The 24,160-nt window shown below is 46.6% G+C and overlaps 2 protein-coding genes across 2 annotated transcripts; both read right to left on the reverse strand.

The window, feature by feature from the left end:
* Positions 1–4,095: 4,095 nt before the first annotated feature.
* Positions 4,096–9,123, reverse strand: LOC132831532 (ferritin, heavy subunit-like). The gene is made up of 4 exons (XM_060849737.1): positions 9,022–9,123; positions 5,916–6,062; positions 4,786–4,911; positions 4,096–4,251 (listed from the first exon to the last, which is right to left on the reverse strand). Exons 1-4 carry the CDS (start codon positions 9,121–9,123, stop codon positions 4,096–4,098), a joined length of 531 nt encoding a protein of 176 aa, XP_060705720.1.
* A 4,902-nt stretch (positions 9,124–14,025) lies between these two features.
* LOC132831416 (ferritin, middle subunit-like) lies at positions 14,026–20,245 on the reverse strand. The gene is made up of 4 exons (XM_060849550.1): positions 20,144–20,245; positions 15,861–16,007; positions 14,722–14,847; positions 14,026–14,181 (listed from the first exon to the last, which is right to left on the reverse strand). Exons 1-4 carry the CDS (start codon positions 20,243–20,245, stop codon positions 14,026–14,028), a joined length of 531 nt encoding a protein of 176 aa, XP_060705533.1.
* Positions 20,246–24,160: the final 3,915 nt, after the last annotated feature.

Raw genomic sequence — 24,160 nt, forward strand, 5'->3', positions numbered from 1 at the left:
TTATCAGAGTTGACCTCTAACCGTGGTTTCATGTGTAATATTCAAACTTGTAATTCAATCCGACAAAATACGGCTAGACTGTAACCTGGTATTTGGGAAAGTTATTGGGTCAAAGTAACTTGCTTCCACCAATCCATCCGGCAAGGCTGTGATCATACCCTAACATTGAGTGGGGATCTTCAATCCCCAAACTCTCCCAGCCCACCATTCCACTGGAGGCTGCTCAGTTCAACACAATCAACATTAGGTTGAGACACTTTGATGTCCATATCGCTGTGGGTATGGACCACATAGAGCTCGGAGACTAGTTTCTGAGCAGTACATTCTGCAGAATACAATGTAATTAGAATAATAATCCCGCTATTTGGAAACATGCTCAAGTTGAGGGCTAGTTCTTCTTGAAACAAGTAAAAACTGAACATGGAGACAGAAAAGCTGAATGTACCATATGTTTCGAGCAGCAATTTAGACACGGAGGCCTGAGGCCTACTACATGGCTGAGGCACTCAGCACATTTAGTGTTTTGGTTTGTAAACTGGACTACATATATATTGTCGCATATGCAGTTTGGTTCTGTACAGTTGCATATCAAAGAAACAAATATTGGAGTTTGACTCTATCCAACAAACCAAAGACTTCTCTTACTTGAACCAGATTATATTTACATGCATTTGAGGCAGTGGAAAGATCCAATAACTGAATGGATCCTCATTAACCTTCAGCAGAAAGACTTCAGACAATGGTCTTTCCCCACATGCCCCTCAGCGGCAGCTGCCCCAAGCTTCAGCGCGTCCCTCAGCACGTAGACCTGGACCTTGGAATGTGCCGGTATGCAACACTCAGTCGGGGTCAACTATTTGCTCTGGAAGACCAACCAAATTTTGGGTAGACCAAAGGGGGCCTTTCACTGAGTGGATGGTCCTCCAGGCGCAGTTGATGTTTGTCTTGGTGTGCGTCCTGAGGAGCAGACCATAGAGCACAGAGTCCCACGTCATGGATCTGCTCAGGACGACTCTCAACACACACCACTGCATCATCCTCCAGACTTCCTTTGCAAGGGCACATTCAGGAAGGAGATGTGGAACAGTCTCTATCCCCGGCAGCCGCTTTGCGGGCAGCGTTCGATGGCGCAGAGAGACTGGGCGTGCATGAGGATTTCACAGGTAATACCCTTCTTACCACCAACCAAGTGATGTCTTGGTGCTTGTTGGAAAGTTCTGGTGATGAGTCATTCTGCAAAATGGCTCTGACAGACTGCTCAGGGGACAATCCGACAGGATCCACCCTCTCCTTTTCCCGAAGGGTCTCAAGGACACTACGTGCTGACCACCTCCTGGGGGACTTGTGGTCGAAGGTGTTTTTTTTAAGAAATTTCTCCACAAGGGACAGGTGTTATGTAATGGTCAAACTACTTGGAGGGTTTCAAGGCAATGAGGCCAGGCCCATGATTCACAACACCAGGGACAGGTGGAACCTCAATACGTAGTGACACTTGATGTCTGCGTACCGGGGTCTATGAACAACTTGATGCAGCTGCACACAAAGATGGCCATCAGAATAAGGGCAGTATGTTCCTCCCTCCCTCATCCAGAGTTTTGGGCATGGTGTTCCTATGGATACGGTCCATTCTAGACCTCCTGGTTAAGTGGAAGATGGCTCAGGTAACAGTGCAGTTTCAGGGAACAGGCCAGACCTGCATCACAGACAACAACAGAGAGAGTGCCTCACACCTGATGACCAGGATTTTACCCACAATGGAGAGGGAGTGGTGCTCCCAAAGGCCTAGTTTCTCCCTCATCTTGGCGATGCGCTCCTCCCTAAATTTTGCACACACCCCTCTGAATTGTATTCCTAGCACCTTCAGGTAATCTGTCCTGACGGTGAAGGGATAAAGGATCGGTCAGCCCAGTTGTCAATTAACATGGTTTTGCTCTTTGTCTCAATTTACCTCGGCTCCCAGGACCAAAGCTATCAGGCTGGGTGGATTGGCCGTTCTAAATTGCTGATAGCATCTAGGGATACGTAGGCTAGGTGGATCAGCCTTGGGATATGGGGTATAGCATGGGTCTGAACAGGATGCTGTTCAGATGATTGATGCTGACGCAATGGGCTGAATGGCCTCTTTCTGGACTGCAGGAATTCTATCAGCATGTCTTAATGTTTGGTTAAAATAAAAGGATTTATGTGCTGGAATAAATATGTTCAGTGCCTTAAAGTCTCACCCCCACCCTGAAGGTTGCAGAATGCACTAGTTAAACAAAATTCACTGAAACAATCACAAGAATGTCTGACAGCCCCCTCCCTAACCCATGATCCCTGAAACCTTGAAAGATAAATGAAACAGCTGTACAGGAGAGTCAGTATCTCCAGGTTGTCTCTCCCAGTCCCACCCACTCCCCAACATGGAGAGCAATCATTGTTCTTTCAACATCACTGGGTCAAACCAAACTGCATCAGGAGAATCCTTCAGCCCATGGGAAGCTGGGATCAGCTTGGACTGCAAATTGCTGACTTTAGCAGCAAGAGTAAGTCAGATGGAAGCATCTAACCTCAAGCATTGCTGTTATTCCCAGATCACTGTCATCCTGCTCATTTCAGCTGTAGGGAGCAATGCAGAACACACATTATCATCCAATACAGCTCAGGAGAGTTCCTGGAGCTGACTCCCTGGAATGTCTGGTGATTTTCCCCTGCTCTGGGCTGGCAGGCATGAATTGTTTTTTTTTAAAAAAGAAAAGCTAGGTTGGGGGCCGTGGGGATGGTGGCCTGATTGTGAGACTGGGCAGTCTGCTAGGGAAAGTAAAATGAGGGAATGCACCCAGGACAACTCATTTCTGGAAAAGTTGCCCCCACGTGTGGATTGGCTCCTTGTTGTTCCAAGAGGGGCATTTAAAGTTCCCAGCCAGAGCAGTACATTTGAGATTAGGAGAGCATGAATGGTCAGTGTGGCTAACTGCTGACACAAGGTGAAGATCAGAGGGCCCAGTACTGACCCTGATCAGAAACCTAACTGGCCCTCTAGAACCTTCGATTAGATTACTTCGTATGGAAACAGGCCCTTCGGCCCAAGAAGTCCACACCGACCCACAACCCACCCATACCCTTACATATACCCCTTACCTAACACTACGGGCAATTTAGCATGGCCAATTCACCTGACCTGCACATCTTTGGACTGTGGGAGGAAACCTGAGCACCCGGCTGAAACCCATGCAGACAGGGAGAGAATGTGCAAACTCCACACACAGTCAGTCACCTGAGTCGGGAATTGAACCCGGGTCTCAGGTGCTGTGAGGCAGCAGTGCTAACCACGCCGCCCACAAAGCTAGGCCCACTGCACAAGGAGGCCACAACATTTGGAATATAGTTGTTCTGTCACTCTATTGGCAGTGATGCAAGAAATGTTGGGATTGTATCATTTCCAGGTTGGCTGGTTGCACAATCTGGACAGAAACCAGAGCCTGATGGACCTCACCTTAGTGGAGGTGAGCTGGTCAGCAGTTTAGCAATAAATAATCAGTCGAGTCTAAAGTGAAAATAAGTCATTGGAGGCTTAGGTAAGCCATTTGAAGGATGTCTGCACTTGACTGTGAAAGGAAATTTCTGTATCACCTCAGTTTTCCTTAACCACAAATGTAGCTATTAAGTCCAGAGAAAAATAGAGAGTGTTAGTAGTACAAGAAAGGAATGAAGACTGTCCACCCCTAGACTGTAATCCAACCTTACATTCTACAGAGGGGGTGGTGCAGGGCTGGCTTGACCTCATGGTTACTCCAGAGCAGCACCTTCTGGAGATCCCAGTCCAGTTGGATGATGAGTGGGGTAGGGAAGTGGAAAAGAAAACCCAGTGAAAGTTTCATAACCTAGTTATTTGATCAGCCAAATTACTCATTCCAAGCTCAAGACATCGACCAAAGTGACGTATCAGTGGTCTGAATGATGGACAATCAGCAAGATTTTATTCATTTCCATTTCAGGTGGTACAGCCATTACATTCTTGCCAACATGCTCCTTCTCCCTGGGAGGGGGAAGCCAGATTGTCCAAGTGAAGTCAGTAATGCATTCAGACAAAAGCAGACAGTCCCCCAGGCCCCACTAACTGCTGTCCTCCAGTGAGAGCCTGTCAAACAGGTACTCTGCCAGCCCATTCTCAGGAGCTCCCAGACGCTTCAGGTTGGTGATGTAGTCCCCAAGTCGCTTGATGATCTCAACCTCCTCATCCAAATAGTGGGTCTCCAGGAAGTCACACAGCTGGAACACAGGAATATTACAGCTCATTACATTAGCACAAAGTGAATTATAGAATTTCTACTACAAAACTGAGTGTGCCCAAAATGTCAACTCTTGCTCCTTGGTTGCTGCCCGACTTGCTGCACTTTCCCACTGATCGTTCAGCATCAAATGTTAATAGCTCTAGATATTAGAGTAAGCTGGACTTTTCAGGAATATGTGCTGGTGAGGACAGTAGCCTTTCAGCTGGCTCATCTTGCTGTTTTTAACTGGGGCCCACTGTATTGTGGTGTACAGTGATCATTCCACTGCAATGGTCCTGAAAGGAGATTCAGTGGCCAAGAACCACTTCAGCACTCCCACCAGATTACAATCCAAGTTCCTCCTTGACTTTATTAAGGAGGAATTGTAACATTGATCACTCCAGATCATGCTATTGGTTAAAACGTTACATCTGGACCAAGTGTTGCATTGAATTTCAAACCCACAAAGACCAACCAGTGAGGTGTTGCCCAGAGGGTGTGGCAGTGATGAGAATGAGGAGGTGAAGCTTACATGAGGGTCAGTCTGGGCAGTGGCGAGTTGGTGTAGATCCAGCAAACTCTGGTTCACATTCTTCTCCAGATCCAGGGCAACCTGCATTGCCTGCAGCCCGTTACTCCACTCATCCCTCTCTGGCTTCTGAAACAAAAAAGGACAGATCAGTTATTTGAGAGCTACATTCACCTTGGTGATGTGGCTGGTCTGAAGCAGGAAGTTTAGGAACAGGTCATTGTTGAGATCAGGATTAAGTTTTATGAAAAAAAGATTGTTTGAATCAGTGTCCATTTGAGAACTTAGATCAGGATAGTCACATCCTTATCTTGGCAGAACAGCCATTGTGTCCCACCTCTTGACCAGAAGGTCAAAGGTTCAGTCCCACTAGCACAATGGTTTCACACTTGCCAAGTACATGGATTAAAAGCGTGCATGCAATTCAATTGAGGAGCAGCAAAGTGTTTACAATAATAAAAGATTTGGATACAAGGTCATAGATCCCAGAACCATTCAGTACAGGTAGATTGGGGGAAGGTGGGATGCAGGAGTTGGGGCATTGAATATAGGAATATGTCATGTTTTACAAAGTTGTAAAAAATCAGTTAGGACAAAGGAACACTGGCTCTGGCCACCACACTACAAGGATGGCATTGCACTGGAGGGGGTACAGATGAGATTCAGCAGGATGTTGCACAAGATGGAAAATCCATTGCGGGGAAAGACTGGATGTTTTACTGGAACAGAGGCAGATGGGGTTCTCTGATTGGACAATAGTGAGAATCTCTACCCCATGGCAGACAGCAAGACTAGAAAGCACAGGTTTAGGCATCAGTATGTTGGGGAAAGCTTCCTCAGATGAGTAGAAATATGGAATGCATCACCTGATGAGTGGAGGCAGCTAGTGCAGTGACATTCTAGCAGCATTGGACAAATACTTCATATCCAGGGTGTAGTGGTCTAAGGACCAATTGTAGGTAGATGGGATTAGTGTAGTTTGGTGTTGATTGGTCAGCACAGACTAAAGGGCCTGTGTCTATGCTGTGACTTGGAGGAGATGGTGAAGCCAAGCAGAAGACCTTGTCACTTCCCCCATCACTGACTTGAAGCCACATCACGAGAGCAGCCATTCCCCTCCCCAACATTCCCACCTTCACATCCTGGAGGAGGACTCTGCCTCCACGCTGATTCTGGAATTTCAGCAGCTTCTCTGCATGTTCCTGCTTCTCCTGGGACTGAGCTTTGAAGAACCGGGAGAAATGGTGCAGGGCAACATCATCCCTGTCAAAGTACGACATCTGAAAGAGAACCATTTACTAGAATTGGTCCCAGTGATGTGTTATCAGAAGTAGGGCACTAGTTTAGCCCTTGAAACCAGGCTGACTATTCAGCTGTTAAACCTCTGGGTTGTCAGCCATTTTAATATATTAGTGTTGTCCAGTGAACCAGCAGCTCCTTTAACTGGAGGAGGTGAACAACCCCAGCTTCCTCCTGGGGACACATTTTTACCTTGATTAAACAGCTGGTTAATTGCTCAGGTCTGGCACAGCATCAGAGGAGAGAAACACTGAATTAGTGTATCTGCTTATTAACCACCATCAGAATTGTATGATATTAGAGATCGAATAGGATTTGAGCAAAGTGAAGGAAACTACATTGCAGGGTGGAGGAGTCTGAAACTAGAGGACATAGGTCCATTAAATCTATCACAATCAACCCTGAGAGACAGCTTTTCCAAAAAAAAAGTGATGAGTGTATGGAATGAGCTGCCAAAGGGAGTGGAGGAGGCAAACCCAGTGACAACATTTAAAGGCATTGGATGGGTACAAGAATAAGAGCAGAGGAATATGGGGCAAGTAGAACTAGATTAATTCGGACATCTGGTAGGCAGGAGAATGCTGGATTGGAGGGTCTGTTTCCATACTGTACATTTCTACAGCTATAGAAAGTGTAGAGTTGGTTCAGTGCAGAACATTGGAAGTTGTAACCTTGAACAAGGTGATGGTTCAGTTGTCTGAAGAGGAAAGCCACTGGAGTATTAAGTTCAACATTAACCAGAGGGTAATACCCAGTCACCAGGACATGGAGATACTAAACAGATACCAGAACACAGGGACAGGAGGCCATTCAGCCCCTCAAGCCTGTCCTGCCATTCAATGAGAAATTAACTATGAGGCTGCTGCATGGCACTACATTAACCCTGAAGGAACAAACTGGAAAATGGATGTTGGACACTGCTGGCACTAATTTAGTCAGGAGAAAGAGTTTTCTGCAACTTGTACAGATCAAGTGATTGGTACATCCAATCCAATGATGTACAAGTGTACTCTTATCTGGAGGGGAATGAGAGAGAAAAAAGGAGCCCCAGGGGTTTGCTAAGGAAAGCCTGCTCAATGACAGGCTCTGGATTGTTGCAGCAGTTTATTACAGGCCTGTGTATACAGTGCACACAAACCTCCAGAAACTTGTAAACAAGCATCAGATTCACTCAGGTGAAACATGCAATACAGGAAAGACCTAGTGTGACCTAGAGATCAACCATTAAGCTGCTGATATTATCTGCAGGTAAAGTGTAAGCTGAAAAGCACTACGCTTGATTTAAGCTCAAACCATTTAGATCGACATCCATATTTGCCTCATTTGAGGCATCATGTTCATAAGTAAATGGTGTGACAATGCTGCCCTTTAACAAGGTTATTTTGTCCATTGCCTCTATGGTCTCCATTGAAAGAGCAGGGATGCTGCTATGTCTGGAAGTAGCTACTTTAAACATGTCAGGGGAGTGGCCAGTCCACCAGGTTGAAGTTTTCTTATGCAGGCAGAAGCTTTTACAGTGATAAGGTTCCATGCTTCAACAGATATTTCTTGCCGGAAAGAATTCTGAGAACCAGATAGGAATCTACCATTTGCAAAGGTGTGTTTTTGCAATGTTGCAGGAATTGGAACAGTTCCTTCATGAAGTGATCATCAAGTCAGTTTTCCCAAAATTAAAAGAAAAAAAAAAGTTATTCTAAATTCAGATTTTTGTTTCAAAGACATTTTTCCACAAGGCAGAATGGTTTGGCCAGCTTCATCACTCCTGAAATAGCCATTTATACATATACTTTTATAACAAAGGTTAGGTCTGGGCTACCTTTAGAGGTCCTTGACTGTAGGAAGATATCTATGAAGGGTCACAACTCAGGTCAGAGTGGAAGTGAGTGGTCTATTATTCTGGGACACTCCTGTTATACAAGAAAACCTTACTGGTTCACCAGTGAAAGCTGTTCCCATCTCTAACAAGCTATGCTTTAGGGACTTCATTCTCATGCAAAAACCATACAAACCCAGACTGATGAATAAATATTCTACACATGTCTAGACAAGAGCATTTAAAACAAGCAAGCAGACATCATCCAAGATAAAGCAGCCCACTACTAGCGCTACATTTTCCACCTCCTTTCAGTGTGGATTGTCTACCAGGTACCCTACAGCACTCACTAAGGTGAGTTAACACCTAAACAAATTCCACCATGTCAGAAGGGCATGGGCAACTCACTATCTAGAGTAAAAACAGCCAGCCATTTTGTTACCATGCCATCCTGGTTGGAGATTAGATCTTCAGTCATTGGTCAAAAGCCTCAATTCCAGCTTTCCTGTGGATGCAGCAATACTTTAGCAGATCAACTCTGCTAGAAAGAGTTACGGACAACAAATGGTTCCCTGACCATTGCATTTATGCATGAGTAGGTAATCTAAAAGCCAGATAAGGCCTCAACTGAGGCCTTAACTATATGCCAGTCACAGCCTGAACTTCTACTTCTGCTCCTTCAAACCTTGAAAAATCCACAACTCCCTTCCACAGCCTCAAAACTAGCATAATGGCTATTTAGGATCAGCAGAAAATTAAAGGAAATATCACAGTTTAGTTCCATAGAAGAAAAAAGGTGACTAGACAATGGATATTTCCATTCCACCATATGGTTGGCCCAAATGACTATTTTAGAAATACCCAGTTTTGACAACTACAGGGAGGGAATGACAGTTACTACCAGTGACAACCCTATCAGGGATTAATAAGAATAACCCTGAAGAACACTTCATCCTGCATGTGTCACTGAAGGCCATCTAGGCATTAGATATTTTACATCATATTCCATGGTTGCTGTAACATTTTTATCTTCAATTCATATTTAGAGGAGACCACAAGAACATCAAATTTATTTAGAAACATCAGCATAATAGATTTAATTTTAAACCCTCAGAGAGCATACTCACCAAAGACTGATAGAGATAAGAGGCAGTGAGCTCCAGGTTAATCTGCTTGTTGACAGCAGCTTCACAATCCTGGTGATAGTTTTGACAAACCTGGGAGGCCATTCTGTGATGAATACTACTTTGGCTTTCTTTTTCTTCCCCCCCCAAAAAAGCCCAATCACAAATTGAAAATTAACACCAACTGTACCTAAACAAACACTACCTTTGGACGTTTATTTATACTTCAGGAGTTGACCCTCAGTTTATTCAGCAGGAAATGACATCATCAGTGATGGCCAATCACTCTTGTTAGTCAATCCATCAGCTGCCATGTCCAATCAGCACAGGATGGGAATTGGATCCAGAAGCCAAACAGAATTGACAACTGGTTGATGATGTCATTGCTGATTGACTTTTGACCTGCTGCATAACTGCAAATTCTGGAAGTGCATCTACCTGAAAATGAAAATAAAACATACTCTAAAACTTCACTATTGCATCTGAGGTTGTTTATTATAAAGACATGCTCAACACAGATTTGCAGAATTCTGTTTGTTCGTTTGTTCATCTGAGGGATTTGTCTTCCTGTCTTTTAAATGGCAGTGTTGGGAGTCCATTGAAAAATGGCTAGATTATGTTGACATTAAATATTTGCCTATTGCTTGACAGTGACAGAAATAATGTGCTTTTGGGTCCTAGTGCAGGCAACTTTGTGGATTCATTCTAAATCTGCTGTGACCTCTTTGACCTTGGGTCGCTGGAAGCCCAGTTTACAAACCAAAATGGTAAATGTGCTGAGTGCCTCAGCCATGTAGTAGGCCTCAGGCCCCCATGTCTAAATTGCTGCTCAAAACCTATGGTACATTCAGCTTTTCTGTCTCCATGTTCAATTTGTAATTGTTTCAAGAAGGACCAGCCCTCAACTCAAGGATGTTTCCAAGTGGGAAGATTCTGATTCTGGAAAGTCAGGAGTTGAGAAATTCACAACAGAATTCCCAGCCTCTGACTTACTCTCATTGCCATGAATATTTATCAGGGTTTACCTCTGACCATGGTTACGTGTATAATATTCAAACTTGTAACTCAATCTGACAAGTAATGGCTAGACTGTAACCTGGTATTTGGGAAAGTTATTGGGTAAAAAATAACTTGTTTCCACCAATCCATCCATCGAGGCTGTGATCATACCCTAACATTGAGTAGGGACCTTCAATCCCCAAACTCTCCCAGCCCACCATTCCACTGGAGGCTGCTCAATTCAACACATTCAACATTAGGTTGAGACACCCTCATGTCCATATCGCTGTGGGTATGGACCACATAGAGTTCGGAGACTAGTTTCTGAGCAGTACATTCTACAGAATACAATGTAATTAGAATAATAATCCCGCTATTTGGAAACATGCTCAAGTTGAGGGCTAGTTCTTCTTGAAACAAGTAAAAACTGAACATGGAGATAGAAAAGTTGAATGTACAATATGTTTTGAGCAGCAATTTAGACATGGAGGCCTGAGGCCTACTACATGGCTGAGCCACTCAGCACATTTAGTGTTTTGGTTTGTAAACTGGACTATGTATATATTGTCGCAAATGCAGTTTGGTTCTGTACAATTGCATATCAAAGGAACAAATATTGGAGTTTGACTCTATCCAACAAACCAAAGACTTCTCTTACTTGAACCAGATTATATTTACATGCATTTGAGGCAGTGGAAAGTTCCAATAACTGAATGGATCCTCATTAACCTTCAGCAGAAAGACTTCAGACAATGGTCTTTCCCCACATGCCCCTCAGCGGCAGCTGCCCCAAGCTTCAGCGCGTCCCTCAGCACGTAGACCTGGACCTTGGAATGTGCCAGTCTGCAACACTCAGTCGGGGTCAACTACTTGCTCTGGAAGACCAACCAAATTTTGGGTAGACCAAAGGGGGCCTTTCACTGAGTGGATGGTCCTCCAGGCGCAGTTGATGTTTGTCTTGGTGTGCATCCTGAGGGGCAGACCATAGAGCACAGAGTCCCACGTCATGGATCTGCTCAGGACGACACTCAACACACACCACTGCATCATCCTCCAGACTTCCTTTGCAAGGGCACATTCAAGAAGAAGATGTGGAACAGTCTCTATCCCCGGCAGCCGCTTCGCGGGCAGGGTTCGGTGGCGCAGAGAGACTGGACGTGCATGAAGGATCTCACAGGTAGTGCCCTTCTCACCACCAGCCAAGCGATGTCTTGGTGCTTGTTGGAAAGTTCTGGTGATGAGTCATTCTGCCAAATGGCTTTAACAGATTGCTCAGGGAACAACCAAACAGGATCCATTCTCTCCTTTTCCCGAAGGGTCTCAAGGACACTACGTGCTGACCATCTCCTGGGGGACTTGTGGTCGAAAGTGTTTTTCTTTACCAATTTCTCCACAAAGGACAGGTGTTATGTAATGGTCAAACTACTTGGAGGGTTTCACGGCAATGAGGCTAGGCCCATGATTCACAACACCAGGGTCAGGTGGAACCTCAGTACATAGTGACACTTGGTGTCTGCGTACCGGGGTCTATACACAACTCGATGCAGCTGCACACAAAGATGGCCATCAGAATAAGGACAGTATGTTCCTTCCTCCCTCCCTCATCCAGAGTTTTGGGCATGGTGTCCCTATGGACACGGTCCATTCTAGACCTCCAGGTGAAGTGGAAGATGGCTCAGGTAACAGCGCAGTTTCAGGGAACAGGCCAGACCTGCATCACAGACAACAACAGAGAGATTGCCTCACACCTGATGACCAGGATTTTACCCACAATGGAGAGGGAGTGGTGCTCCCAAAGGCCCAGTTTCTGCCTCACCTTGGCAATGCACTCCTCCCAAAATTTTGCACACACCACTCTGAATCGTACTCCCAGCACCTTCAGGTAATCTGTCCTGACTGTGAAGGGATAAAGGATTAAGGATTGGTCAGCCCAGTTGCCAATTAACATGGTTTTGCTCTTTGTCTCAATTTACCTTGGCTCCCAGGACCAAAGATATCAGGCTGGGCGGATTGGCCATTCTAAATTGCTGATAGCATCTAGGGATAGGTAGGCTAAGTGGATCAGCTTTGGGATATGGGGTATAGCATGGGTCTGAACAGGATGCTGTTCAGATGATTGATGCTGACTCAATGGGCTGAATAGCCTCATTCTGGACTGTAGGGATTCTATCAGCATGACTTCATGTTTGTTTAAAATAAAAGGATTTATGTGCTGGAATAAATGTTAAGTGTCTTAAAGTCTCACCCCCACCCTGAAGGTTGCAGAATGCACTAGTTAAACAAAATGCACTGAAACAATCACCCGGATGTCTCTGACAGCCCCCTCCCTAACCCATGATCCCTGAAACCTTGAAAGATTAATAAAACAGCTGTACAGGAGAGTCAGTATCTCCAGGTTTTCTCTCCCAGTCATACCCACTCCCCAACATGGAGAGCAATCATTGTTCCTTCAACATCACTGGGTCAAATCAAACTGCATCAGGAGAATCCTTCACCCCATGGGAAGCTGGGAGGAAGCTTGGATTGCAAACTGCTGACTTTAGCAGCAAGAGTAAATCAGATGGAAGCATCTAACCTCAAGCATTGCTGTTATTCCCAGATCACAGTCATCCTGCTCATTTCAGCTGTAGGGAGCAATGCAGAGCACACATTATAATCCATTGCAGCTCAGGAAAGTTCCTTGAGCTGACTCCCTGGAATGGTCCCCTGCTCTGGGCTACCAGGCCTGAAGTTTTTTTAAAAAAAAAAACAGGGGGGGGGGGGGGGCAATGGGTAAGGCTGCCTGATTGAGACTGTGCAGTCTGCTAGGGAAAGTAAAATGAGGGATTCACACAGGACAACTCACTTCTGGGAAAGTTGCCCCCCTACAGTGTGGATTGGCTCCTTGTTGTTCCAAGAGGGGCATTGAAAGTTCCCAGCCAGAGCAGTACGTGTGGAGATTAGGAGGGCATGAATGGTCAGTGTGGCTAACTGCTGAAACAAGGTGAAAATCAAAGAGCCCAGTACTGACCCTGGTCAGAAACCCAACTGGCCCTCTAGAACCTTAGGCTGGGCCCATTGTCCAAGGAAGCCACAACACTTGGAATATAGTTGTTCTGGCACTCTAGGGGCAGCTATGCAAGAAATGTTGGGATTGTATCATTTCCAGGTTGGCTGGTTCCACAATCTGGACAGAAACCAGAGCCTGATGGACCGCACCTTAGTGGAGGTGAGCTGGTCATCAGTTTAGACTCAATTGAGATTTATTGTGAAAGTGAAAATAAGTCATTGGAGGCTTAGGTAAGCTATTTGAAGGATGTCTGCACTTGACTGTTTGTGAAAGGAAGTTTCTGTATCACCTCAGTTTTCCTTAACCACAAATGTAGCTATTAAGTCCAGACAAAAATAAGTGTTAATTGTAGTATGAAAGAAAGGAATGAAGACTGTCCACCCCTAGACTGTAATCTATCCTTACATTCTACAGAGGGGGTGGTGCAGGGCTGGCCTGACCTCATGGTTACTCCAGAGCAGCACCTTCTGGAGATCCCAGTCCAGTTGGATGATGAGTGGGGTAGGGAAGAGGAAAAGAAAACCCAGTGAAAGTTTCAACCTAGTTATTTGATCACAGCTGCAAATGTGTTGCTGGTCAAAGCACAGCAGGTCAGGCAGCATCTCAGGAATAGAGGTGAGCTGGTCATCAGTTGATCATCTATTCCTGAGATGCTGCCTGACCTGCTGTGCTTTGACCAGCAACACATTTGCAGCTGTGATCTCCAGCATCTGCAGACCTCATTTTTTACTAGTTATTTGATCAGCCAAATTACTCATTCCAAGCTCAAGAGATCTTCCAAAGCAAAGTATCAGTGGTCTGAATGATGGACAATCAGCAAGATTTCATTCGTTTCCATTTCAGGTGGTACAGCCATTACGTTTTTGCCAACATGCTCCTTCTCCCTGGGAGGGGGAAGCCAGATTGTCCAAGTGAAGTCAGTAATGCATTCAGACAAAAGCAGAGTCCCCCAGGCCCCACTAACTGCTGTCCTCCAGTGAGAGCCTGTCAAACAGGTACTCTCCCAGCCCATTCTCAGGAGCTCCCAGACGCTTCAGGTTGGTGATGTAGTCCCCAAGTTGCTTGATGATCTCAACCTCCTCATCCAAATAGTGGGTCTCCAGGAAGTCACACAGCTGGAACACAGGAATATTACAGCTCATTACATTAGCACAAAGTGAATTATAGAATTTCCACTACAAAACAGTGTGCCCAAAATGTCAACTCTTGCTCCTTGGTTGCTGCCAGACTTGCTGCACTTTCCCACTGAGCCTTCAGCATCAATATTAATAGCTCTAGATATTAGAGTTTGCTAGACTTTTCAGGAATATGTGCTGGTGAGGACAATACCTTTCAGCTGGCTCATCTTGCTGTTTCTAACTGGAGCCCGCTGTATGTGGTGTTCAGTGATCAGTCCACTGTAATGGTCCTGAAAGGGGATTCAGTGGCCAAGAACCACTTCAGCACTCACCAGATTACAATCAAAGTTGTTCCTCGACTTTATTGAGGAATTGTAACATTGTAAACATCAGCATGATCTGGAATGATCAATGTTACATCTGGAAAAAGTGCTGGATTACTGAACTTCAAACCCACAAAGACCAAAGACCAACCAGTGAGGTGTTGCCCAGAGGGTGTGGCAGTGATGAGAATGAGGAGGTGGTGGTGAAGCTTACATGAGGGTCAGTCTGGGCAGTGGCGAGTTGGTGTAGATCCAGCAAACTCTGGTTCACATTCTTCTCCAGATCCAGGGCAACCTGCATTGCCTGCAGACCGTTACCCCACTCATCCCTCTCTGGCTTCTGAAACAAAAAAAAGGACAGATCAGTTATTTGAGAGCTACATCCACCTTGGCGATGTGGCTGGTCTGAAGCAGGAAGTTCAGGAACAGGTCATTGTTGAGATCAGGATTAAGTTTTACAAAAAAATGCTTTGAATCAGTGTCCATTTGAGAACTTAGATCAGGATAGTCACATCCTTATCTTGGCACAATAACCATTGTGTCCCACCTCTTGTCCACAAGGTGCAGTCCCACTTGCCAAGTACATGGATTAAAAGTGTGCATGCAATTCAATTGAGGGACAGCAAAATGTTTACAATAAAAGATTTGGATACAAGGTCATAGATCCCAGAACCATTCAGTACAGGTAGATTGGGTGAAGGTGGGATGCAGGAGTTGTGGCATTGAATGTAGGAATAAGTCCTGCTTTACAAAGCAGTGAAAAATCCATTAGGACAAAGGAACACTGGCTCTGGCCACCACACTACAAGGATGGCATTGCACTGGAGGAGGTTCAGATGAGATTCAGCAGGATGTTGCACAAGATGGAAAATCCATTGAGGGGAAAGACTGGATGTTTTATTGGAACAGAGGTAGATGGGGTTATCTGATTGGACAGTAGTGAGAATCTCTTCCCCATGGCAGACAGCAAGACTAGAAAGCACAGGTTTAGGCATCAGTATGTTGGGGAAAGCTTCCTCAACAGAGTGGTAGAAATATGGAATGCATCACCTGATGAGTGGAGGCAGCTAGTGCAGTGACATTCCAGCAGCATTGGACAGATACTTCATATCCAGGGTGTAGTGGTCTAAGGACCAATTGCAGGTAGATGGGATTAGTGTAGTTTGGTGTTGATTGGTCAGCACAGACTAAAGGGCCTGTGTCTATGCTGTGACTTGGAGATGGAGAAGATCATTGGGGAAGCCAAACAGAAGACCTTGTCACTTCCCCATCAGGATGTGATAACCTAGTCACTGACTTAAAGCCACATCACGAGAGCAGCCATTCCTCCCCCTCCATCCCCAACATTCCCACCTTCACATCCTGGAGGAGGACTCTGCCTCCACGCTGATTCTGGAATTTCAACAGCTTCTCTGCATGTTCCTGCTTCTCCTGGGAGAGAGCTTTGAAGAACTGGGAGAAGTGGTGCAGGGCAACATCATCCTGGTCAAAGTAGGACATCTGAAAGAGAACCATTTCCATCCCATTAACACCTGGGCCCAATTCTAGTTTAAAGTAAAAAGTCCTCTTTAGGGGTCTAAAAAAATATGCTCAATATGAAGTCAGATTTATTGACTATGGAAGATCATTAAAGTGAAAAAGCAACTGTTTGAAAATGGAGCTTGACAAGCATTCAAGTCCAGTAAACAAAACTACAATTTTGCACTGAATTAGGGAAACAATTGTATTATTTGTTCACAAGTAGAAGTTGAACACTGATCGTTTTGTAAGTGTAAGGATGAGAAATATCAAGTGGAAATTAAAGTCACTTCTAGCCAAGCGATTAGACTTTAGGCCTTTGACCATTTGGTCAAATTTGGAGAAAGTGAGGACTGCATATGCTGGAGATCAGAGTCAGGAGATACAGCTGGTCAGGCAGCATCCAAGCAGCAAGAGTCAACATTTTAGACAATGTGATAAGCCCTTCCTGAAGTGCTTTTGCCTAAAAAAAAAATCAATTCTCCTGCTCCTCAGATGCTGCCTGACTTGTACTTTTCCAGCACCACTCAATTTGGTCAAGCTGGACAATTCCTACTCCACAACAGTAGGAGAACACCTTCAAGTTTAAGGTAGCCACGATGGTACTGTAAGGAAAAAATGAGGTCTGCAGATGCTGGAGATCACAGCTGCAAATGTGTTGCTGGTCAAAGCACAGCAGGTTAGGCAGCATCTCAGGAATAGAGAATTCGACGTTTCGAGCATAAGCCCTTCATCAGGAATAAGAGAGAGAGAGCCAAGCAGGCTGAGATAAAAGGTAGGGAGGAGGGACTAGGGGGAGGGGCGATGGAGGTGGGATAGGTGGAAGGAGGTCAAGGTGAGGGTGATAGGCCGGAGTGGGGTGGGGGCGGAGAGGTCAGGAAGAAGATTGCAGGTTAGGAGGGCGGTGCTGAGTTGAGGGAACCGACTGAGACAAGGTGGGGGGAGGGGAAATGAGGAAGCTGGAGAAATCTGAATTCATACCTTGTGGTTGGAGGGTTCCCAGGCGGAAGATGAGGCGCTCCTCCTCCAGCCGTCGTGTAGTTGTGTTCTGCCGGTGGAGGAGTCCAAGGACCTGCATGTCCTCGGTGGAGTGGGAGGGGGAGTTAAAGTGTTGAGCCACGGGGTGATTGGGTTGGTTGGTTCGGGTGGCCCGGAGGTGTTCTCTGAAGCGTTCCGCAAGTAAGCGGCCTGTCTCACCAATATAGAGGAGGCCACATCGGGTGCAGCGGATGCAATAGATGATGTGTGTGGAGGTACAGGTGAACTTGTGGCGGATATGGAAGGATCCCTTGGGGCCTTGGAGGGAAGTGTGTGTGGAGGTGTGGGCGCAAGTTTTACATTTCCTGCGGTTGCAGGGGAAGGTGCTGGGGGTGGAGGTTGGGTTGGTGGGGGGTGTGGATCTGACAAGGGAGTCACGAAGGGAGTGGTCCTTGCGGAACGCTGATAGGGGAGGGGAGGGAAATATATCCTTGGTGGTGGGGTCCGTTTGGAGGTGGCGGAAATGGCGGCGGATAATACGTTGTATGCGCAGGTTGGTGGGGTGGTAGGTGAGAACCAGTGGGGTTCTGTCTTGGTGGCGGTTGGAGGAGCGGGGCTCAAGGGCGGAGGAGCGGGAAGTGGAGGAGATGCGGTGGAGGGCATCGTCGATCACGTCTGGGGGGAATCTGCGGTCCTTGAAGAAGGAGGCCATCTGGGTTGTGCGGTGTTGGAATTGGTCCTCCTGGGAGCAGATGCGGCGGAGACGAAGGAATTGGGAATATGGGATGGCGTTTTTACAGGGGGCAGGGTGGGAGGAGGTGTAGTCCAGGTAGCTGTGGGAGTCAGTCGGTTTATAATAGATGTCTGTGTTGAGTCGGTCGCCCGAGATAGAAATGGAAAGGTCTAGGAAGGGGAGGGAGGAGTCTGAGACAGTCCAGGTGAATTTCAGGTCGGGATGGAAGGTGTTAGTAAAGTTGAAGAACTGTTCAACCTCCTCGTGGGAGCACGAGGCAGCGCCGATACAGTCATCGATGTAGCGGAGGAAAAGGTGGGGGGTGGTGCCAGTGTAGTTGCGGAAGATGGACTGTTCCACATATCCTACGAAGGGGCAGGCATAGCTGGGGCCCATGCGGGTGCCCATGGCAACTCCTTTAGTTTGGAGGAAGTGGGAGGATTGAAAAGAGAAGTTATTCAGGGTGAGGACCAGTTCAGTCAGTCGAAGGAGGGTGTCAGTGGAAGGGTACTGGTTAGTGCGGCGGGAAAGGAAGAAGCGGAGGGCTTTGAGTCCTTCGTGATGGGGGATGGAGGTGTACAGGGACTGGATGTCCATAGTGAAAATAAGGCATTGGGGACCGGGGAAGCGAAAATCCTGGAGGAGGTGGAGGGCGTGGGTGGTGTCCCGAACGTAGGTGGGGAGTTCTTGGACTAAAGGGGACAGGACCGTGTCGAGGTATTGGGAGATGAGTTCGGTGGGGCAGGAGCAGGCTGAGACAATGGGTCGGCCGGGGCAGGCAGGTTTGTGGATTTTGGGCAGGAGGTAGAAACGGGCGGTGCGGGGTTGTGGGACTATGAGGTTGGAGGCGGTGGATGGGAGATCCCCTGAGGTGATGAGGTCCTGGATGGTCTGGGAGATGATGGTTTGGTGGTGGGAGGTGGGGTCGTGGTCAAGGGGGCGATAAGAGGAGGCGTCCGCGAGCTGGCGTTTGGCTTCAGCGGTGTACAGGTCAGTGCGCCAAACTACCACCGCGCCTCCCTTGTCTGCGGGTTTGATGGTGAGGTTGGGATTGGAGCGGAGGGAGTGGAGGGCTGCACGTTCTGAGGGTGAGAGGTTGGAGTGGGTGAGAGGGGTGGACAGGTTGAGTCGGTTGATGTCACGGCGGCAGTTGGCTATAAAGAGGTCGAGGGCGGGTAGGAGGCCTGCACGGGGTGTCCAGGTGGATGGGGTGTGTTGGAGGCGGGAGAAGGGGTCGTCAGAGGGTGGGCGGGGTACTGTACTAATGCAGAGACCAAGCCCAGGCTGGACTCTGCTCCAAGCCAAGCATAGAAATACAAGTCTTACCAGAAAGCTCAAACTGTCATTGCTTAGGCTAGTCAGTAATTCCATTCCTATAAATGGAGCTAGTTCAAACCACCCAGTCTAAGCAAATAAGCCACTCCACCAATATAGGGGCAGGGGAGGAAAGAAAGAGGGTAGTGGTGCAGTGATAGCATCAGAGTTGAGAAACCCAGGTTTATTTTCCATTTACTAGATACAGGTGAAACATCTGAACTGATCAGTTAGAAGAGAGGGAGAAACATCAGTTACACCCAGAGATTGATATTACAACCAAACTCAGGGACAGTTAGCAAGTGTATTAAGTCCAGCTGATATTAGACCCTTTAGGACACTTGTAACACTGATACTGTCCCTGGTCTAGGGACAGAGACCCAGGTTCAAGTCCCACCTGCTCCAGATGTGAACAAAGAACATTACTATGCAGTATAGGCCTTCAGTGTTACATCAATCTGAAGCCCATCTAGCCTACACTATTCCATTTCATTTCATGGAAATGCCTATCCAATGACTATTTAAATGCCCTTAAAATTTGGCAAGTCAACAACTGTTGCAAGCAATACATTCTACATCCCTACTACTGAACTACTTTAGACATCTTTCCTATATCTATTACCCTCCATTTAAATTTATAGCCCTTAATACTAGCCATCACCATCCAAGGTGGAAAGGCTCTGTCCAACCTCTCTAAATCACTTTTATATGTCTCAATTAAGCCATCTCAACCTTCTCCAAGAAGGAGAGCTTCAAGTCCCTCAGCCATTTCAAGACCTTCTCCCATACCAGGTTCTTCTCTGAACCCTTTATAAAACTTCCACATCCTTCCTATAACAGTGACCAGAACTGTACACAATACTCCAAGTGCAGCCACACCACAGTTTTGTACAACTAAAACATGTTGTGGCAACATCTGAGGAGTGGATTAATTAAAAGAACACACCCCATATCTATCCAAGTATAAGACTGACATCAATAGTTAAGACAGCCATGAAGTCTAAACAAGAAACTATTCAGGTCAAATCGAAAACAGAAACTTTAATTTTATAAAAAGAAAGGCTTTATTTGAAAAAGCAGAGACAAAACTTACCGAAGACTGATAGAGATAGGAGGCAGTGAGCTCGAGGTTAATCTGCTTGTTGACAGCAGCTTCACAATCCTGGTGATAGTTTTGACAAACCAGTGAGGCCATTTTGTCAAAAGAAGCCTTATCCTGATTCCTATTTTCTTCCCCAAAAGCCCCACACACAATGCTCAATAACAGCTACCATTACCTTTTAGTGTTAAATTTATACTCTAGGAACATAATCCTCATCTTTTCAAGCAGGAAATCACATAATCAGAGGTGACCAATCGTTTTTCTCAATGAGTTGAAGAGCTGCCATTTCCAGTTGGATTCCAATCAGTGCATCTGGACCCAAAATGATAAAGGAAGGGCTCATTTGATAGGCACCTCAACCATTATGGAATCCTTGATTAATCTTTGACCTTCACAAGCTCGGTTTCACGTCTCTACTTGGAAACAAGAACAAAAATAAAGTACATTATAAATCCAATTTTTATGTTTGGGTGAAGATAATAAGATAATCCTGCTGAGGGCCTGCAGAGCTACATTGATGTGTTACTCTGAGGGATTCTCTTTCCTGTCTTATCAATGGCAGTGTTGAAAACCCATTGGAAAATAGAGGCTTTGTTCTTAGAAAATATTTTCCTCTTGGTATCTTCAACTTTTTGCCCAACGTCAGATTCAACCCACACTGTTGTGACCTTAACTGCATATCAGACAAGGATCCAGGTCCTGAATTCACCCTAGTCAGAATGGGGACCAAACCCTGCAGTGCTTGCATCAGGTGCTGTGGCAGGTGCTCCAACCAACTGAGCCAACTGGCCCATGAAGGATTCTGAGTTGCTATGGTAACACACCTTTTCCCACATGTTGTAGCCTGGAACTATGGACCGTGATGGTAAAGGCTCCAATTTCTTTCCATCACACCTGCCGATAAGGAATCTGTCCTGCTCCTACCACCTGCTCTTGGAATGATTTGAAAAGATTTGCAAGTTTATATTTGGATTTCAATCCAGTGGCATATGAGTGTTAGCTGACTTCTGTGATGGGATTTAGAATTTACTTAGGTCAGTCTTTCTGGAACCATGGTCTTAACTAATATGTGTCAAAATGTGTGGTGCTGGAAAAGCACAGCTGGTCAGGCAGTATCCAAAGAGCAGGACAGTCAACGTTTCGAGCCAGGAATGTGGGGGAGGCCCAAGGGGGTTGAGAAATAAATGGGACGGGGATGGAGCCGGGGAAAGGTAGTTGGGAATGCGATAGGTAGATGGAGGTGGGTGTGATAGTGATAGATTGGAATGGAGAGTGGAGCAGATAGGTGGGAAGGAAGATGGGTGGATAGGACAGATCAAGAGGGTGGTGCCGAGTTGGAGGATTGGATCTGGGATAAGGTGGGGGGAGGGGAGATGAAGAAACTGGTGAAATCGACATTGATCCCATGTGGTTAGAGGGTCCCAAGGCGTTCTTCCTCCAGGCGTCAGGTGGCTAGGATTTGACGATGGAAGAGTCTCAGGACTGGCATATCCTTGGTGACGTGGGAGAGGAAGTTGAAGTGGTCAGCCACAGGGCAGCGGGGTTGTTTAGTGCCTGTGTCCCAGCATCTGCAGTCCTTACTTTCTCCTTTAACTAATATGTGTCAGACGACAGCAAAGCCTCCTGAAGAGTAAATGGAAGTTTGTTTATTGTGGGTAATTAGAACAGGAGAGTAAACATTAAGTCATTAGCTTTAACAGAATATAGGATGAGTACGTTTTTGTTTAAAGTTCAAAGGTTTTTGGGTTCAGTTGAGAGGAGATGCAAACCAAATGCAAATATATTCTTTTCTAGTAAAGGGAATTATTCAGAGCAGGTAAAGGAATAAGGTACCTCAGTTAAAGACTGAAGTTTGTGAAACTTCCAGACTAGGGTAGAATTATCTTTTTTTTTAAATTTCAAAAATATACTTTATTCATAAGATAATTTGATGGATTCCTGATGAAGGGCTTATGCTCGAAACGTCGAATTCTCTATTCCTGAGATGCTGCCTAACCTGCTGTGCTTTGACCAGCAACACATTTGCAGCTGTACAGTTGGTCATGCCATACATATGTAAATATTTACATACAGAGATCAGAATTTATCATTTTTATACAGGTCTGTACACTTTTCAATCATATGCCCATATAATTAGCTGAGGCGTCAGCAGAGCCCAAATGACTGCGTGGGACTCCTGTGATTAGGCAGGCAGGCTGATGTTGCACGGTGGTCTTTCCCCACCGCGCCTTGGCAGCAGTTGCCCCAAGCTTCAGCGCATCCCTCAGCACGTAGTCCTGGACCTTGGAGTGTGCCAGTCTGCAACACTCAGTCGGGGTCAACTCCTTCAGCTGAAAGATCAACAGGTTTCGGACCACCCAGAGAGCATCCTTCACCGGGTTGATGGTCCTCCAGGCACAGTTGATGTTCGTCTTGGTGTGCGTCCCAGGGAACAGACCGTAGAGCACGGAGTCCCGTGTCATGGCGCTGCTTGGGACGAATCTCGACAAACACCACTGCATTCCTCTCCAGACTTCCTCTGCATAGGTACATTCCAGAAGGAGGTGTGTGACAGTCTCTTCCCCCCCCGCAGCCGCTTCGAGGGCAGCGTGCGGTGCGGCTGAGAGTCTGGGCGTGCATAAATGATCTCACAGGCAGAACCCTTCTCACCACCAGCCAAGCCATGTCTTGGTGCTTGTTGGAAAGTTCTGGCGATGAGGCGTTCTGCCAAATGGCTTTGACAGTCTGCTCAGGGAACCGCTCAATAGGATCCGCCCTCTCCTTTTCCCGAAGGGTCTCGAGGACACTACGTGCTGACCGCTTCCTGATGGACTTGTGGTCATCTTACTAAAAAACTAGGGGAGTCTAGGCTCTCAGCTGTCTGAGTGTTCAACTAAATGGCTAGCAGGATAGGAACTGAGAACAGTTAGGTCAAACTGACAGCTTTGATAGGAAAGGAAGGTTTCTCTGGAATTTGATTGGTGGTAAAGTGATGGTGTGGGGAAGGAGGCGGGATATTGTTCTGTCATATGTTTTGAAGTTTTTCTAACTGTTATATTTAGATAATTGTTTTAAATTTCTTCTATGCAATAAACTTGTTTTATTGTTAAAACCAATCTGCAGCCCCGTGTGCTTCTATTTCAGTGAAACATATTCAATAACAAGAATCAATTTGTGATCTATTGACCTGAATTGTGCAGGTGTACTATGGGCTGTGATCATAAAGCTTAAAAATGTGTCACTGGAAAAACGCAGCAGGTCAGGCAGCATCAAAGGAGCAAGAGAATCGACGTTTCAGGCATAAGCCCTTCTTCAGGAATGAGCATAAAGGACAGTCACATTGAATTCAAAATGTAAACCCTTTTTTCCTCCCTCCACAGATTGGGGTGGGAGGAGAGCCGGAAGGGGGATGGGGGGAAGAGCCAGAGGGGGCTGGGGGAGAGAGCCGGGGGGGCTGGGGGAGAGAGCCAGAAGGGGGTGGGGGGAGAGAGCCTGAGGTAGGTGGGTAGGGAGCCAGAGGGGAATGGGAGGGAGAGCCAGAGGGGGAGGAGGGCAGAGAGCTGGTGGTGAATGGGGAGTGGGGTGAGCTAGAGGAGGATGGAGGAGAGAGGGGAGTGGGGGAGGAGAACCAGAGGGGGAGGGGAGAGAGCCAGAGGGAGATGGCGGCAGAGAGCAGGAGATGAATTGAGGGGAGAGCAGGAGGGGAATGGAAGGGAGAGAACTGGAGGAGGATGTAGGGGGAGAGAGCTGGTGGGGGATGTAGGGGGAGAGCTGGAGGGGGATGTAGGGGGAGAGCTGGAGGGGGATGTAGGGGGAGAGCTGGAGGGGGAGAGCTGGAGGGGGATGGTGAGGGAAGTGCTGGAGGAAATTGATTGGACAGACCCAGAGGGGGATGGGGGTTTGGGGGGGAGAGCCAAAGAGGAGTAGGGGAGAGAGCTGGAGGGGAATTGAGGGGGAGGGGGTGAGAGTAGGAGGGGAATGGGAGAGAGAGCGTAAGGGGCTGGAGGGGAGAGAAGCAGAGGAGATGGA

The sequence above is a fragment of the Hemiscyllium ocellatum genome, chromosome 33 (genome assembly GCF_020745735.1).
Source record: "Hemiscyllium ocellatum isolate sHemOce1 chromosome 33, sHemOce1.pat.X.cur, whole genome shotgun sequence".
Taxonomy (NCBI): domain Eukaryota; kingdom Metazoa; phylum Chordata; class Chondrichthyes; order Orectolobiformes; family Hemiscylliidae; genus Hemiscyllium; species Hemiscyllium ocellatum.

What these genes read in the sequence shown, in the direction of transcription:
- LOC132831532 (XM_060849737.1), bottom strand. Translation starts at nt 9,123, where the DNA reads ATGGCCTCCCAGGTTTGTCAAAACTATCACCAGGATTGTGAAGCTGCT. An exon ending in CTTATCTCTATCAGTCTTTG is followed by an intron (nt 6,063 to 9,021) that starts GTGAGTATGCTC and finishes GTTCTCTTTCAG; the next exon opens with ATGTCGTACTTTGACAGGGA. An exon ending in CTGCCCAGACTGACCCTCAT is followed by an intron (nt 4,252 to 4,785) that starts GTAAGCTTCACC and finishes CCTGTGTTCCAG; the next exon opens with CTGTGTGACTTCCTGGAGAC.
- LOC132831416 (XM_060849550.1), bottom strand. Translation starts at nt 20,245, where the DNA reads ATGGCCTCACTGGTTTGTCAAAACTATCACCAGGATTGTGAAGCTGCT. An exon ending in CCTATCTCTATCAGTCTTCG is followed by an intron (nt 16,008 to 20,143) that starts GTAAGTTTTGTC and finishes GTTCTCTTTCAG; the next exon opens with ATGTCCTACTTTGACCAGGA. An exon ending in CTGCCCAGACTGACCCTCAT is followed by an intron (nt 14,182 to 14,721) that starts GTAAGCTTCACC and finishes CCTGTGTTCCAG; the next exon opens with CTGTGTGACTTCCTGGAGAC.